Source organism: Hippoglossus stenolepis, chromosome 15 (assembly GCF_022539355.2).
Source record: "Hippoglossus stenolepis isolate QCI-W04-F060 chromosome 15, HSTE1.2, whole genome shotgun sequence".
Lineage (NCBI taxonomy): Eukaryota > Metazoa > Chordata > Actinopteri > Pleuronectiformes > Pleuronectidae > Hippoglossus > Hippoglossus stenolepis.
This window is the reverse complement of record NC_061497.1, coordinates 11569148-11583562: the sequence shown is the minus strand read 5'-3', so window position 1 is coordinate 11583562 and position 14415 is coordinate 11569148. Positions and strand designations below refer to the sequence as shown.

Here is a 14415-nt window from a genome sequence, read left to right as displayed (position 1 = left end):
GTCTCTGTTCAGGGGATTAAAAACACTTCACACCAAGAATGAGCATGTTTGGGTGTAACCATGATTAACCAGTTTTCTCTATTGTTCCACTGCAGCCAATTCATCATGATGTGTTTTCTCCATCCAGTTACCGGTTTAAAAGCAGGCAGTCTGAGTGATTTCTTTCTTCCTCTTTACACTTCATTACTTGTCTTTACAGTTTTAAATCTCTCCTCATCTTTGCGATACATCTGCGATCATCTTCTGATTAGGTTATAAGCTCGATATCACAAACACCCATGAACACACAAAACAGAAAATGCGGAGTTCCAGTTTTTTACATTTTATTGTTTCTGGTAACATTATCATGACCATGCTAACCATGCACAGTGTCTACAGAAGTTACGTCACTTAAAGAGTTAATCTGATTGGGAGAGATTGTTGATATGAGCAGACAAACACCGTGGTTGTATGTATCGTTTCCTTGTACTCATTTGCTTTTCCTTAAGATCAGTCCCCTTTGCGAAACAATCTTAAATGTGGAACAGCTGTTTGAATTTGCCACAAAAATATACAGTAAATCCTGATGCGTAGATGCAATTTATGGCTACTTCACTTACAGTGATTCAGAGGGCCGAAGCAGGCGATGTGTTGTCTGAGAAACAAAATCTTAATGTCACTGTATAAAGTGACAATACAGTATAGCTTATAATCATTTGCAGCATGGAGGAAATAACATGTTTCAAACCAAGGTTCAAGTATCACAGGTCACACACAGTAATTCCCCTGGCCAAACATACACTGTAAAATGTGTCAACACAAAAATAAAGTTGCTCTATCAGTCCCAAATAAGGCACCTCTACTGAAATTACATTTAGACATGACACAGGAAAATACAAAATAAATCAGTGATTAGTGATGCGATGAATTGTTCGTGAATTTAAAGGAGGTACTTCCTTCACAGGACCATGTGGATTGAGAAAAACATTAGCAGCAAACAGCATCTTTATAGCTACAGGGCACACATACCTATATTGGTTGTTAACATCCAGCCCCTTCAGTCTTGGGGCCCAGTCACATATATACGAATGCAAAGCAAATATCGTCGGTAAAAGTGAATCAAAGTTGAACTCCAAGCATTTCCGTATGTGTGCCCTTACAAATCAGCTACCAGATATCTATTGAATGGAATCTATGCAATTACTGTACATCTGTTTAGATGGATGCATCCATTAATAACCTTGGAAACACAATTCAGCTAAATCGAGTACATGCGAGAGGAACATTACCTGGACAGACATTTTAAAAATAAATCAGGAACGTGACAAGCCTCACCCAGCTACACATTAAAGGCTTAAAAGAGCTTGTGAAAGGCAGAGGTTCAAACACAGTATTCAAATCTCTGAGCAGGGATTTCAGTGAGGGATCTGTGCAGGGACAATTAAAGTTTCTTACCAAACTAGTTAGTTAATTCACAATTCTGTATTTTCTAAAGGCCTATAATCAAAACCCTGATATTTGTTTTTCTGTCGTGACATCCAGACACCCTTTCTCTCTGTGAGGCCTTCACATGTGCTCATCTTGCACCCACACACGTACACTTTCTAAAAAGAACTGCAGAGACAAAATTTCTGACACACAATTTCAATGGATTATTACCTCCGCCAAGGGGGGCATGTTTTTGTCCCTGTTTTGTCCGTTGATTGGTGGTTTGTTTGTTTGTGAGCAGGATTAAGCAAAAACTACGGAACAGATTTTCAAACTTTTCCTTGATTTCTTACAGAATTATTTATGGATCTTAACGAAAAAGAAATCAATATCCAATAAAAAAGTTAATTTAAATGTGATTTCATAAGGGGACTGTTGGGCCTTAGCGGAGGTTTGAACTCTACAGAGTGCCATTCTAGTTTGCTATGAGATTAGATTACAGGAGATCTTTTGTTTATACTGCAAGTCATGAATTATATATATTTTTAATTCAATCTCTATGGCTCTATTCCCATAAATGTAGCAACACAGGGGCACATGCTCAAAACGTGACACCCTGTGAGTGTATGTACGTGTGGGGAGAGAGAGAGAGAGAAGGCAAGCGACAGAGGAAGAGAGAGAGAGATAAATGGACTACTGGATGCTAAGTTTATTCGATGACGAAGGCGACATCCCGATGAGCTTAGAGTCTGACATGGGACTAACGACGCCCTCAATGAGGTTCTTGTTACAGTCGCCCATGTTGTTCTCAGAGGTCAGTTTGGGGAGGGGGACGCCGTCGGTCAGATCCATCAGGTCTTCGAGAGCACGGCTGTTACTCAGACCACTGTGCTGGATCTCAATGACCGGTGAGAACTCTGGGATTGAAATCAGTTCTTCCTTAGAAGCTGGGCTGAAATACATCAAATAAATAACATGCAATATCTTTAGATTTGACACTGAATCAATGGTGCATTTGATGTGAAGTGGTTAAATAATACTGATATTCAAAGTCAGCTCACCAGAATATAACTTTTCCCACTCCAGACGACTCACCTGACCTCCATGGACTGCACCTCATCACATGACCCCCTCCCCTTCACATCGAGCGGCTCCAGCTTGATGATTGACGGCAACAGGCGTCCCATCAGCGGGGGAGTCACCGAGGGTCTAATAACCTCCACCTGGGACCCTCTGTTATTGTTTCCCTCTGCAGCTGACACACGCAGGCTTTGTTGTTTGCTTCCCTCAGCAATTTGACGGCTACTCGACGAGGCACTTCCACTACCCTTCAGTGCTCCATTCATCAACCCCCCCTGCTTTACGTTGGCTTTGGCATCTGCTCTCAGCTTTGTTGGCTCTTTGTTTATTTGGTCTGTGGCTTTTACATTTTCTACGCGCTGCTCGTTCACATTCATTTCCGCCTCTCTTCTCTGCTGCTTCACATCACAGGCCTTGCGTTCCTTGCTAGGTCGTCTGTCACGCTCGTCACTGGTTTGTTTGGCGTCCGGTCTCTTCTCGGGAACACTGCGCGTTGGTGTTACATGATGAGTGTTGTTTTTAGCTTGTAAACTCTTCTGATTGTCCATCTGTGCTGCTGCTGCTGATGATTCTTTCCTCACCAGGGCACATTCCTTCGGGTTGACCTGGACCGTGACCGGCTCTTTAACCTGAAACTCAACATTTTTGGACGCTTGCTCCTTCACCTGAGCATTCGTTTGAACAGTCTTTTTATCCCCTGTGGAGAATGAAAATAAAATCACAGTGGGGTTCACTTTATTTGGACTGTCCAGTTAAAATAAACTGAATTTCATAAGTAAAGAAACTGATCATTTTCCCAAAGTCCTATCCTGCCGACACATACCAGGATTATTGGACGAGCTGATACTAAATATTGACATGAACTGTAAAACCCAAATGTGTAGCTTATTATCACAGGACAGTTCAAGTAAAGTGTTGGCTCACACTGTACAGAGCCATCCCCTATAGAGACTGGATATTTCTCTCAAGGTCATTTTCAAGTGTTGCTAATTCACAGTCAACCCTCCACGGCACTGCTCTGCAGTAAAAGGTTCTCTGTTAGCACCAAGTGTATCGTCCTTGGCTGCTGGTCCATTTTCCAGAAACTGTTGTGTAACCCCAAACCCAATACACAAACAATATAACAATATGCACAAATCTGCTCGGCCAACATAAGCTCACGTAGACAAGGATCACTGCTGTTCATTCTTCTGAATAGCCAAAGCAAAAGCATCAGAGTGAATTACAAAATAAAACAAAAATGCAAAACTGCAGGGAAAAAAATATATTGGCTTCTGTGTCTCCGACTGAGATTTCAAACAAACCAACTCATAAAAATGTAGATCTATGCCGCACATGCTTAAAATAAGCTGATGAATGCATCTGATCACAAACCGCACATGCCCTGTTTGCATTTTTACAGCTGCAAGGCATAAAGCGAGTCATGGAGTGAGCAAAAGAAGCAAAACTAAAATCATCGCGGGGCGATTGAAGGACATACTAACCTGAGACGGACTTCGTCTCCACCTGCTCCTCCTTTTGATTCAGTGCACAGGAGAGACAATCGATTCATTATTTGTGGTAATTAGGACACAAAAACCAAAGTATCACCAACAATATAATTTAATAAAGGAGATAACAACAGAAAGTCAAAGTTTTCATAAATAAAATTTGAAAAGAAAATCTCAATCGCGTGATGAGCAGGTGCTTAAAGGCAGCAGGTTTACTGTATGAGAGCAGAGGGTGTCTCTTACAGTACCTTAAAGTCAGCTTCACCCTTCCTAGTTCTCTTCATGATCTCCTCAATTCTCTGCAAAAAAAAACATCAACACATAATCACAGTGTGAACCTTAAAGTGAGTTTCATATTTCAATTGTTACATGCAGTCAGCTGGCAGTGAGAGCTTGGCTTGTCCTCTCTGAGAGTTTTAATAACCTTTTTTCTCAGTTGCCTCTCCTCCTCTTCTTGTTGCCCCAGTAGTTCCCTTTCCAGCCGCTGACGCTCTGCCTCCTCCTGAGCCTGGACTTTGGCTTTTTCTTTCTGTTAAGATCGAGACGAAATCTGTTTATATGTTTTACAAACTGTGAGACAGAACTTCACATGAAAGTCACAAGAAATCGAAATTCAGTGAAAACAGCATTAGGCAAAACCAGCATTGCCTTAGTAAACAAAGTAAGACATCTGGGTAACATCGTTTGGAACGATTTATGCAATGACGACGATGTGCAGTGTCAGTGCTGCAAAACTTTATGTACAAGCCAACATGTTGGCACACAAATGTTCTATGTGTAGATGATGTTAGAGCCAACTGTATCCGATTATACACACCGCCAATTGTGGTGAAGCTATGGTCATGCAAAACTGAAAAAGCCTCAGGTGGCTTGCAATGTTAATGGCATGCAATGTCCCCATCTTTCATGCTCTGCTGAGGAGGTTCATGCATAACTTTATGTTTCGATTAACCGACTCAAAAAGCGTGGTCATATGGCCCTTAACTGAGACGACACCCATTTATAATCACTGTGTAGCCTCCTTGTAAAATGGGATATTGCATTCAATTTTTTGTGCTGCATTTAGTAATTTATTTTATCTGTATACTGATATGGATCTATGAGTCTGAGATACAGCTTAAGGTTTGTGGCCTCTTTTAAAAGATCTCTAACCTCTTTGTCCATCTCGTCGTTTTGCTCCTTGTCCTGCTCCTCCTTCTTTTCATTGTCTTCTTTTTCTTTCAGCCTGTGAGCATCTTCCTCATTTTTCTTCTTTTGCTCCGCTTGTTGAGCCTTCACTTCTTGCTGACGTCGCTGCTCCTGTTCCAGTTGCTTCCTTAGCTGCTCCTGCTCTTGCAGTCTGATTGGTAGGTACACAGACTCATTACACACATTACAACACATGACCCATGCTCTCTTTAATCCACGAATCATTCAATGAACTCACCTCTTTTCATCCTCCTGTTCCCGTTTTTTCTCGTCCAGTTCCTTCTGAGCTCGAGCCTGACGCCTCCGCTCGGCCAGCAACCTGGTAGCCTCCTCTGCGTTTGTAGTGCCAGCTGCCAACTTCCCCATGCATGATGCTGCTTCTGTCACACATAGACAGGCTGGGGTTAAGAATCATCTAAATTTATTAAAACTGAATGATGAAATTAAAAAAAAAACCTTGACAAATCACCTTTTTTCTTGTCTCCATCCTGAACATTGCTCTGTGTCTTCTTCTCTGAGGAATCCACTTTGGGAGACAAGTGGTCCTTTCTGTCAGGCGACTGAATTCTGTCCGGTGTGTCGCCTCTGAGGTGCTTATCAGACGTTTCAGCCTTAGATGATCTTGTTTTAGTGATTTCAGTGTTCGCCACAGTCTTCTCAGCTTGCAAAGATGGATTAGAGCCCTTTGTGTCCGTATTCTTTTTCAATGCGGTCTCAGCTTTGGATCTTTCACCATGTTTGGCCACCTTCTTGTTTTCTGCTTTCTTGTCATCACTTGACATGTTTGGACGATGTCTTGTAGGGGAGTTATGGTACTGGTGTGCGTTGCCCGGAGACTGGGCACGGATCTTAGATGCCAGCCTGCGCACAGATGTTTGGCTTAAGAATTAAGTTTTATAACAGTAAAAGAAAGAACAAGGTTTAAAGTTCTAGCTGAACACTGCCATCCCAGATCACATACGGACATGGGCCACTTCAGGCAATGATGCAGCACTTCTGGCCTTCTTGTGGCATAGACCTAAGTGGTCCAGCTAATGTGGCCCAAATATCCCAAAACAGATTTGGGCCCTTTTTGGCAAACATGCGGTGCTCTAGGTAAGGTTTAATCTGATTTGAACCTCAAGTGGCCCATGTGGTAAATGGTGAATATGGCCCAAATAGCACAACATTTTGGGCCTTGCACCTTTGGTTGACATATGGTATTGCTATGGCTTACTTGTGGCCCAGATCGGACAAACAGAAGCGGACCTGGATATCAGTGTGTCAGTGAGGGCAAACATTTTTGCTATGTGGGATTGCCCGACATTCAAATCAACAACAAAGAAAATAATCTCACTTGGAGGTAGCCGGAGATTCAGATCTTCTCAGAGGCGATCCACAACCTGGTGATGCGGTTCTTCTCTCTCTGCGCAGCCGCTCTTTCTGCAGGTTTTTCAGTGAGTCATTTAAGCTGTGAGATCCTGCAGTGAGTGTTTGATGCTGTGTTAGCACATAAAGTGTGTAAGGACTGACCTTGGGGGTATTGGGAGTGGACTGTGAGCCTCCCTGAAGTCCCGCTCTGTTGTGATCTGCAGGGTTCAGCGAGCTGCAGAAAGGCGACCTGTGAGGACTGCATGGTGCTGCATGATGACAAACACAGGTCTTTTCAAACAAAATGATAGTAAATGGCAAATGACAAAAGGATACTAATAATAAAGTATAACCAGGGGGAGGGGGGTGTCTGGACAGTGTGTGCTGCATTCAACTGGAGGGTGCAGACTCGATTCTGCAGCTGGCAGCGATGATGCTGCGATACTAATTAATATGAGGATTAATATGAGGCTCTGTTGCAGTTTAAACCACAATCTTTGACTTGAGGTATAAATCTCACAGTGATGCAAGTATCCATGTTTCACTGATACTGTAAATTTCTCTTTGGGCAGAAAAGCTGCAGACTAACAGCTCAAATGTATGAAATGAAATTATTTCACAGCATCACTCATTATTTGTCAATAAGAATTTAACTTGTTTGCTAAAATGCAGAGTGGCCTTTCTGCAGCTGACAAACACATGTGGAGGGAGACATTAGTGTTGGCTCATTGATTTTCCCCCGTTGGAGAAGATCTGACTGTTTCAGGGCTATTGAACCCTGACTGACTCAGCCAACAGTCCCGCGTGATGGAGAGTGTTAATGCCCCAGTTAAGCCAGTTTTTTTAAATTAATCCCTGTATGTGTTCACTGCTGTGCAGTACGATGCAAGCACACACATGCCAGCAGAGTGGCTGTGAGCAATAATCTCAAACCCAGTCCCAAACATGTTCTCACGCCTCCAAAGCAACGACAGCAAATGAAAACACACACACCTTGTGCACAATCACAAAAGCAAAGGTCCTAAGCACGTACAACACAGGGAGCGGTTTTCTTTGGCACCTCTTGTAACTTCTCACCCATCTGTCACAATCTGTAAAGAGTAATCTCTAAAGAGCAAGGCCATCTCAGTGGGATGACGGTCTCAGCTTCTATTTTAGTGCATGTATTTTTATTCTAGGTCATTTGCGACGATTCTCCAAAACTGTCTGCTCCAGGAATCCGGAGTCAACAGCACTTAGCTGCTTTCATTTTGAAACGTTAATCTCGAGGCATCAAAAACACAAAAATGACACAGATCCTGCCCACACATCTACACTCTGTTAAAATAATATCCCTTGTGGATGAGATCATTGAGATGTTCTAGTCATTTTATCCAGTGTCCTTTAGCCTGTGTGTAATTACTGAGATGTTACTAATCTGGGGCAACTAATCCAGAGTGTTGACCTCTGGGGAAATTTAACAGAGAGTTGAACATACTGAAAGTACGTGTTCACTAAAACAAACATGCCACATAGGAATACTGGGCTGAGGGAAAATAAGTTTCCAGCAGTAAGATTCAGTCTGTGAAAAAGCTGATGCATTTTTTTTATTGACCTTTTCTGCATGGTGGTCCATGAGAAGCTGTTCTGCAGAGAGGAAAGAGCTGCCAGAACATTATGCAGAAGGAAATATTTCGGCTTGGTTTTGTCTGAAAATTTACTTGGATCATTTTAAACCAGTATTTTAGGACAAATATAGGACATATGTCCGTATAATCTCAATTAGTCCACTCTTTTTTTCGCCAGTAACTGAGAGATAAAGGCCATTGCAGCAATTCACAAGCACAGCAAACACAATTAAACCTGCAGCACATACAGCTTACTTGCAAGCTTACAATATATCACACAGCAAACACAAACCTTTAAAACAACAAAGCAGCTGAACATGCACGCATCTTATGCAGAGAACACATTTGCCTTTGGTTTAAAGGTCCAGTGTGTAAGATTTAGGTGAAAAAGATCTATTGGCAGAAATTGAATATAAAATAATCCTAGCGATGTTTTCACTAGTGTGTTTCATCTGAATTTTATAAATTGTTGCTTTCTGGACCCTAGAAAAGCGCTTTATATTGAAATACTTTATATTTAAATCTGGAGTGGGTCCTTTCTACAGAGGCTGCCATGTTTTTTACAGTCGTCCAAACCGGACAAACAAAACATCTTTTGAGTTTTTATTACAATTGAGGGCTACCACAGGTTCTCTCTCATGTTTTGAAGGGGAGGGTGAGGTGAGGGGTGTTCAGCTGCAACATGCAACTTCACCACTAGATGTCCCCAAATTCTACACACTGAACCTTTAAGTTTAAATTTCAGCTCTGCCCAAAGGCAAACACAACACAAACATGGTAACTGTTGGATGAACATGAGGGGAGATAGGTCATGGGGCAGGGGCTCAACGTTACCAGATTCGCTGACAGCAGGAAGGGGGGAGGCAATGCCATGGGAAAAGGCGGAGGCAGCAGAGAAAGGGAGTGGTGCATTCTCACTGTCACCTATAGGCAGCAGGCGGAGCAGAGCAGACAGAGCATTATGAACAGTTTGTCTGAGCAGTTCCTCATCCAGCTGTACACACCTGGATGGGAGTTAACACACCAGCAGAGATGTCGTGATCAACTGTGAGTCATATGTTTTTTGTCTGGTTAAAAGCCACAATGTGTAGTTTTAGAAAACGTGCCACACACAGAGATGAACTGTTGTGTTTTGAAAGTCAAGCAGATGTAGTTTAGTTCTGCAGAGACAACAGCACAGATATGTAACTCTATCCTGTGTCTGTAGGAAACAGAAACACATCTCTGCTCATGCGTATACTTCAGCAGCCACGATGCCATCAGCAGTAATCAGGCCAAAGGACAGGCTCTCATTTACACACACACACACACTCTCTCTCTCTCTCTCTCTCTCTCTCTCTCTCTCTCTCTCTCTCTCTCTCTTTGTGTAATGGTATCTCACAGAAATACAATAAAATACCATCCCTCTGAAGAAAAGAACAAACTAAAAAATGGTCTTCCATTTCCAGCTGTTCCACTCAATTCACATTTATATGTAACTCCCCTGCCTTGTATGTATTCACTATATTCTCTGTGCTCACCTGCTCCTGAAGGGCAGCCCCTGCTCCAGCGTTTAGTCCTCTGCTCCAGCAGAAGGCTTCGCTCAAAGGAGCGTTTCATCAGGGCCTCCAACCGCTCCTGAAGGCAACACAGCAGAGCAGACTTGCATTCAAACACTGCCCTGTCATTAGTGGCATCGATTTTTTTTGTACTATAATATATACAGTCTATCACAGTCCCACGTGATATGTCCGTGCATTCGTTCCATTTGTTCCATTCCTCCCTAGACTACTGTAATATCTAAAACTCATGAAATATGTGTTAGAATTTGATCTAAAAACAGAGGAACTTCAAGAAATCTTTGTGTCCTCCACAACTTTTGTACATTGATTGTCTAAACCTGAAACCAGCACAGATGACTGGAGTTGCACAGAGAAGACCACAAAGTGTTTGATCCGGCTGACCCTCTCTTCCTCGAGCTGCTGCCTCCTCTTCTCCTCCACTGCAGCCCTGCGGAGCTCCTCTCGCTGCCTCTGCTCATCCAGCCTCTTCCAGCGCTCCTCCACTGTGCGCTCGTACTGCAGCCGAGCTCTGCGATCCTTCTCCCTCATCTGCTGCTCCCTGGCAGCTGAAATAGACAAGACAAAGAAAAAAATGTATTTCTTTTCAATGATTTTCCTGTAACTGTACATTCACCCCAAAAAATATTTGATTTTAATGTGAACTTGTTACAGTGAATTTGATTCTGTCTGTCAGCCCACACTCTGAATCAAGAAGATAGAAATCCTTGTCACCATGAGGCTAATTCAATAGCTAGAGGATGAAGTGCAAGTGTGAGACCTACTTTTGTCCACTATTCTGTGACACTGCCACATCCTCTGAGGTGACAACGCTCATCAAATCAGCAAGTCAGTGAACTCAAAATGAATGCTCTATTGGTTAGAAAAGCCCCTCCGCAGCCAATTAAGCTGTCCAGCCGATAAAGTTTGGAGGGAAACTGCACAGGAACAGAAACCTACAGGCATTTCAGAGCGTCTCAGTTCATAAAATCAGCCTTTGTGGTTTCACTAGTGCCAAACAAAACCGGGACATCACCCACCCAGGCTTCTCTCCTTCTCCTCACGTCTCTCTTTGGCCAATCGCATCCTGTCGTCCGTCTTCATGTAACCCTCCACGGCTGAAAGAAGAACGAAGACGTCACAGAACAAAATAACAGACACTGGCGATGCACTCAGAATTAAAGGACAGAGAAAAGTAGGTTCAAAAGAAAGCAAACAGTGAGACTTACTTTGTTTACCTGCATGGTTTGCTGCTAAGTGCGAAGGGGACGCGTGTCCATTTATTTGTGGCTTTTTCTCTGTGTTAGATGGAGCTGGAGTCACCATGACAGAAGAATGAGAGAGCACACACAGCTTTTTGTCCCAAAGGTGCATAATATCAGTGTCACATTACTGAGCTGCAGTGTTGCTTTAATACCACCAGAGGGACATATATCCTGCACTCTGTCTAAAGTGAATTATGTTGCAAAGTGCCCTCATGCCAAGGGCAAACTGCAGCAATATGCAGGAGAGGGCTGGAAACTGTCCTTGATGAGACAGTTGCTCCACATACTTTCACTGTGAAATGCATTATCCTGATATGTACAGGCCTGTAGACTCATATTTGGCAATGTGCAAGCAGGAAATATACCAAATCATTGTGCTGTAAATGATTTTCACCCAGATAATGGAAGGAAAGTGTGAGTTATGTGAGGATTACTCACTCGTTTTTCCTGTTCGCGCTGGAGAGCTGTGACAATTTGTTGGAGATCTCTTGTCAGGAAGTAGAGAGATGGACGGTGGTGCCATCTTTTCACCTAAATGGCACACAAAACAAATAAGGAGAAATAAGAAAACTGTGTTTAGATCAGTGCAAATTATTTAGTACATCGATATTATCAATGGATAACTTTGCTGGTATAGATACAGTCGCATAGTGTGTGTTGCAGAGGTGTTGAAGGGTCCGAAATTTCCTTTGGGATCAATAAAGTGTCTATCTATCCATCTATCCATCTATCTATCTATCTATCTATCTATCTATCTATCTATCTATCTATCTATCTACCTATCTATCTATCTATCTATCTATCTATCAATCTATCCATCTATCTATCTATCTATCTATCTATCTATCTATCTATCTATCTATCTATCTATCTATCTATCTATCTATTATCCATCCATCCATATGTAGATGAGGGAGCTGCATGTGACATCACCTTAACACAAAAATTGTAATAAATCTAATATAGATGGATTGAAAAAACGTCACCATATTTTATTGCAGAATACTAATAATAAGCAGTTAAAGTAAAAAAAAATGTCTCATATCAATAGTTGAAATAAATAATTGAAAAAAATCTATGATGTAATAAAGATATTGAATGATGAGAATTGGTTCCCAACAACTATACAGCCGCAATAAAAGAGAGTTCAAATCGTTAACTAATTCTACAAATTCCCTGAATCAGTGTGTGCACTTCAGGCTAAACTGCCAACATCCGCTTCACTTGGTCGGGTGAATTACTCTCGTGTCAGTCTAGGCTTTTATTGTGTAGTGAAACCTGGCAGACAACCCTGACTCCCACTTAAACAAGGAAGCCAGGAGAAGAACTGCTGCTGCTGCTTTGTTTGACTCTGCTCACTTTGACCTGAACTTAACTAACTCAACTAAACATGTTACTGCACTCATCCATCATGCTTAACATTGTGACATTCATCATTTTCCATAATAAGATGTTTTATTGATCTTTTCCGTTGCCACAGTCTTTCACTGGAATGATGCAGGGTATGTTTACTACAGCTTTATGTCTTTGAGGTGGAGTTAAGCATCTTGGTTTCAGCATTTGTCTTTGTGAAATAGACCTGGAGGGTTTCTAACACGCAGTAACTACATCTTTCCCAGTACATTCTGTATTGTCATCCACGCACTTGTATCCCATTTGATTTGCCCTTCTCTCCGGTCAGGGTGAAATCCAAATAACAGAGTGAAAGTTTAATCTGATCCTGCTCTGCAAAGTGAATGACCCCAGTCTGCATCCCACAGAGTCACCAAACAATGATGCTTTTAAAATTCAGTATAATCCATGGGTCTGTCCTCCTGTGCCACACGCAGCAGTACAGTCCTCCACCCTCTTAACCCCCCTTTTTCTAGTCAGTCACGTTATCACACAAAAGAAAACACATAATACACTGATTGCCCGATTTTCCTTTTAAGTTAAAGTAGCACTATGTAGGCAGAGAAAGTGCAGACAACACAATAACAGGAGATACATGCAGCCCATGCTCACTTTCTCTCCATTAGGCCTGTGATGAGGGTTTATTTGATACGAATTAAACATCCCTCTTTGACCATGCATCCTGCAGCATGTGATTCAGAACAACCTTCACAGTTTTATTTAGCAAATAAGGAATATATAAAAACACAGTGGTCGCCGGATCATAGCTGCGCAACCAGCAGTGCAAATGTCAGTTGCGTCATTCGCGTCTGCTTCAAATCGCAATCACAACAACAACGAGGCCGTCCGGTGTGATGGTGAACGTGCGTGGCGCTTACCTGTTACTGCGCTGGATGACGGCACTGTTTTCGCCATGGTCACAAGAAAGAATAGACGCGATATCGCCAGGACGCGCAGTCACCCGCGGCTCTGCAGTGGTGCCAATGCGCTGCTGCACCACCGGGGTCCGCGTCTCTCCTCCACCACCACCACCGCAGCAGCAGCAGCAGCAGGAGCAGTGAGAGCAGCCACAGCAGCGGGGAGCGCTGCGCAGCAACACCGCATTCAGCTGAGGAGACTGGAGGTCATTGTGGAGGCTGAGGATGGGGAGCAGCACGGGAGGGTTTGGTTTGGATGCGGGAGAGAGATGCTGCTCAGACTGAAGCGGATGAGGATGATGATGATGCTGGTGCTGGTGCGCGCACACAATCCAGTTTACTACCGTGCGTCGCTGCGTAAATCCCGCCCACATATAAAGGCTATTCACGCATTATACCGGTAAATGGAGGAGGTCCCCTCTCTGCTGCACACACTGCAGCCAATGATGAGAGTCAGATGTATGGCTACTGCTGACTGGGCTATCCACAACATGGTCTCCCATAAGATAAGAGAAGAGAAGAGAAGAGAAGAGAAGAGAAGAGAAGAGAAGAGAAGAGAAGAGAAGAGAAGAGAAGAGAAGTACTTCCTACATCAGTCAAAATGAGCTATAAGAGAACACGTGGAAGTATAAAAAAGGCAATAAAATACAAATAAATGATAATATAGACAGTATACTCCTACATCATTACAGATGCAATATTATCTGTAGAGAATCGCACTTGAGTAAAGTGTAGTGGCACATTAGATCATTACATGATGATGCATATTCATACATTATGTCTCCTGCTGCACACCCAGGCCCAAACACCAAATATAGTCATTGATGACAGTCAGATATAGGCCTACTGCAGACTGAGCTATACACAGCATGGTCTACCATATAAGATGGGATAAGAGAAATTGCGTATATGTATAAGAATATATTGAAATAAACGTAGGATAAATGTATAGGCATATATAGACTGTTATGGGGACACAGGCGAGTGCACAATATGGATAAAATGGTGTTAATAATATAACCTTTTATTAGTAGTAGTATTATAGTAGTTGTAGTCTTGACATGACCTACTTCCTATACTATTAGGTCTATTTTAGACCTATTTTATTTTATTTTATTTTATTTATGTATCTATGCATGACTTGTACATGCTGTCTCGGTCATTCTGATCTATTAGGACCA

The 14415-nt window shown here is 42.4% G+C and overlaps 1 protein-coding gene across 4 annotated transcripts; it reads right to left on the bottom strand.

Annotated features, from left to right (window-relative positions):
• Nucleotides 1–306: 306 nt before the first annotated feature.
• map7d2a (MAP7 domain containing 2a) lies at nt 307–13606 on the bottom strand. 4 transcript variants are annotated; one of them, XM_035178437.2, is made up of 17 exons: nt 13196–13606; nt 11364–11456; nt 10899–10973; nt 10701–10778; nt 10066–10229; nt 9643–9739; nt 8957–9046; nt 6678–6784; nt 6502–6587; nt 5635–6026; nt 5404–5545; nt 5130–5316; nt 4402–4506; nt 4226–4276; nt 3972–4002; nt 2503–3184; nt 307–2359 (listed from the first exon to the last, which is right to left on the bottom strand). In XM_035178437.2, the coding sequence occupies exons 1-17, from the start codon at nt 13230–13232 to the stop codon at nt 2101–2103; spliced, it is 2676 nt and encodes an 891-aa protein (XP_035034328.1). In that variant the 5' UTR covers nt 13233–13606; the 3' UTR covers nt 307–2100. The 4 variants fall into 4 exon arrangements, with proteins under 4 accessions (XP_035034328.1, XP_035034327.1, XP_035034329.1 ...); XM_035178436.2 differs by having other exon boundaries at nt 10890–10973; nt 13196–13605; XM_035178439.2 differs by having other exon boundaries at nt 2242–2359; nt 2469–3184; nt 10890–10973; nt 13196–13604.
• Nucleotides 13607–14415: the final 809 nt, after the last annotated feature.

Excerpts from the sequence above, each read along its gene's own strand:
- map7d2a (XM_035178436.2), bottom strand. The coding sequence starts at position 13,232 with ATGGCGAAAACAGTGCCGTCATCCAGCGCAGTAACAG. Across the intron at positions 6,027-6,501 it reads GAATCTCCGGCTACCTCCAA|GCTGGCATCTAAGATCCGTG; the intron begins GTGAGATTATTT and ends ATCTGTGCGCAG. Across the intron at positions 3,185-3,971 it reads GGAGACGAAGTCCGTCTCAG|GGGATAAAAAGACTGTTCAA; the intron begins GTTAGTATGTCC and ends CATTCTCCACAG.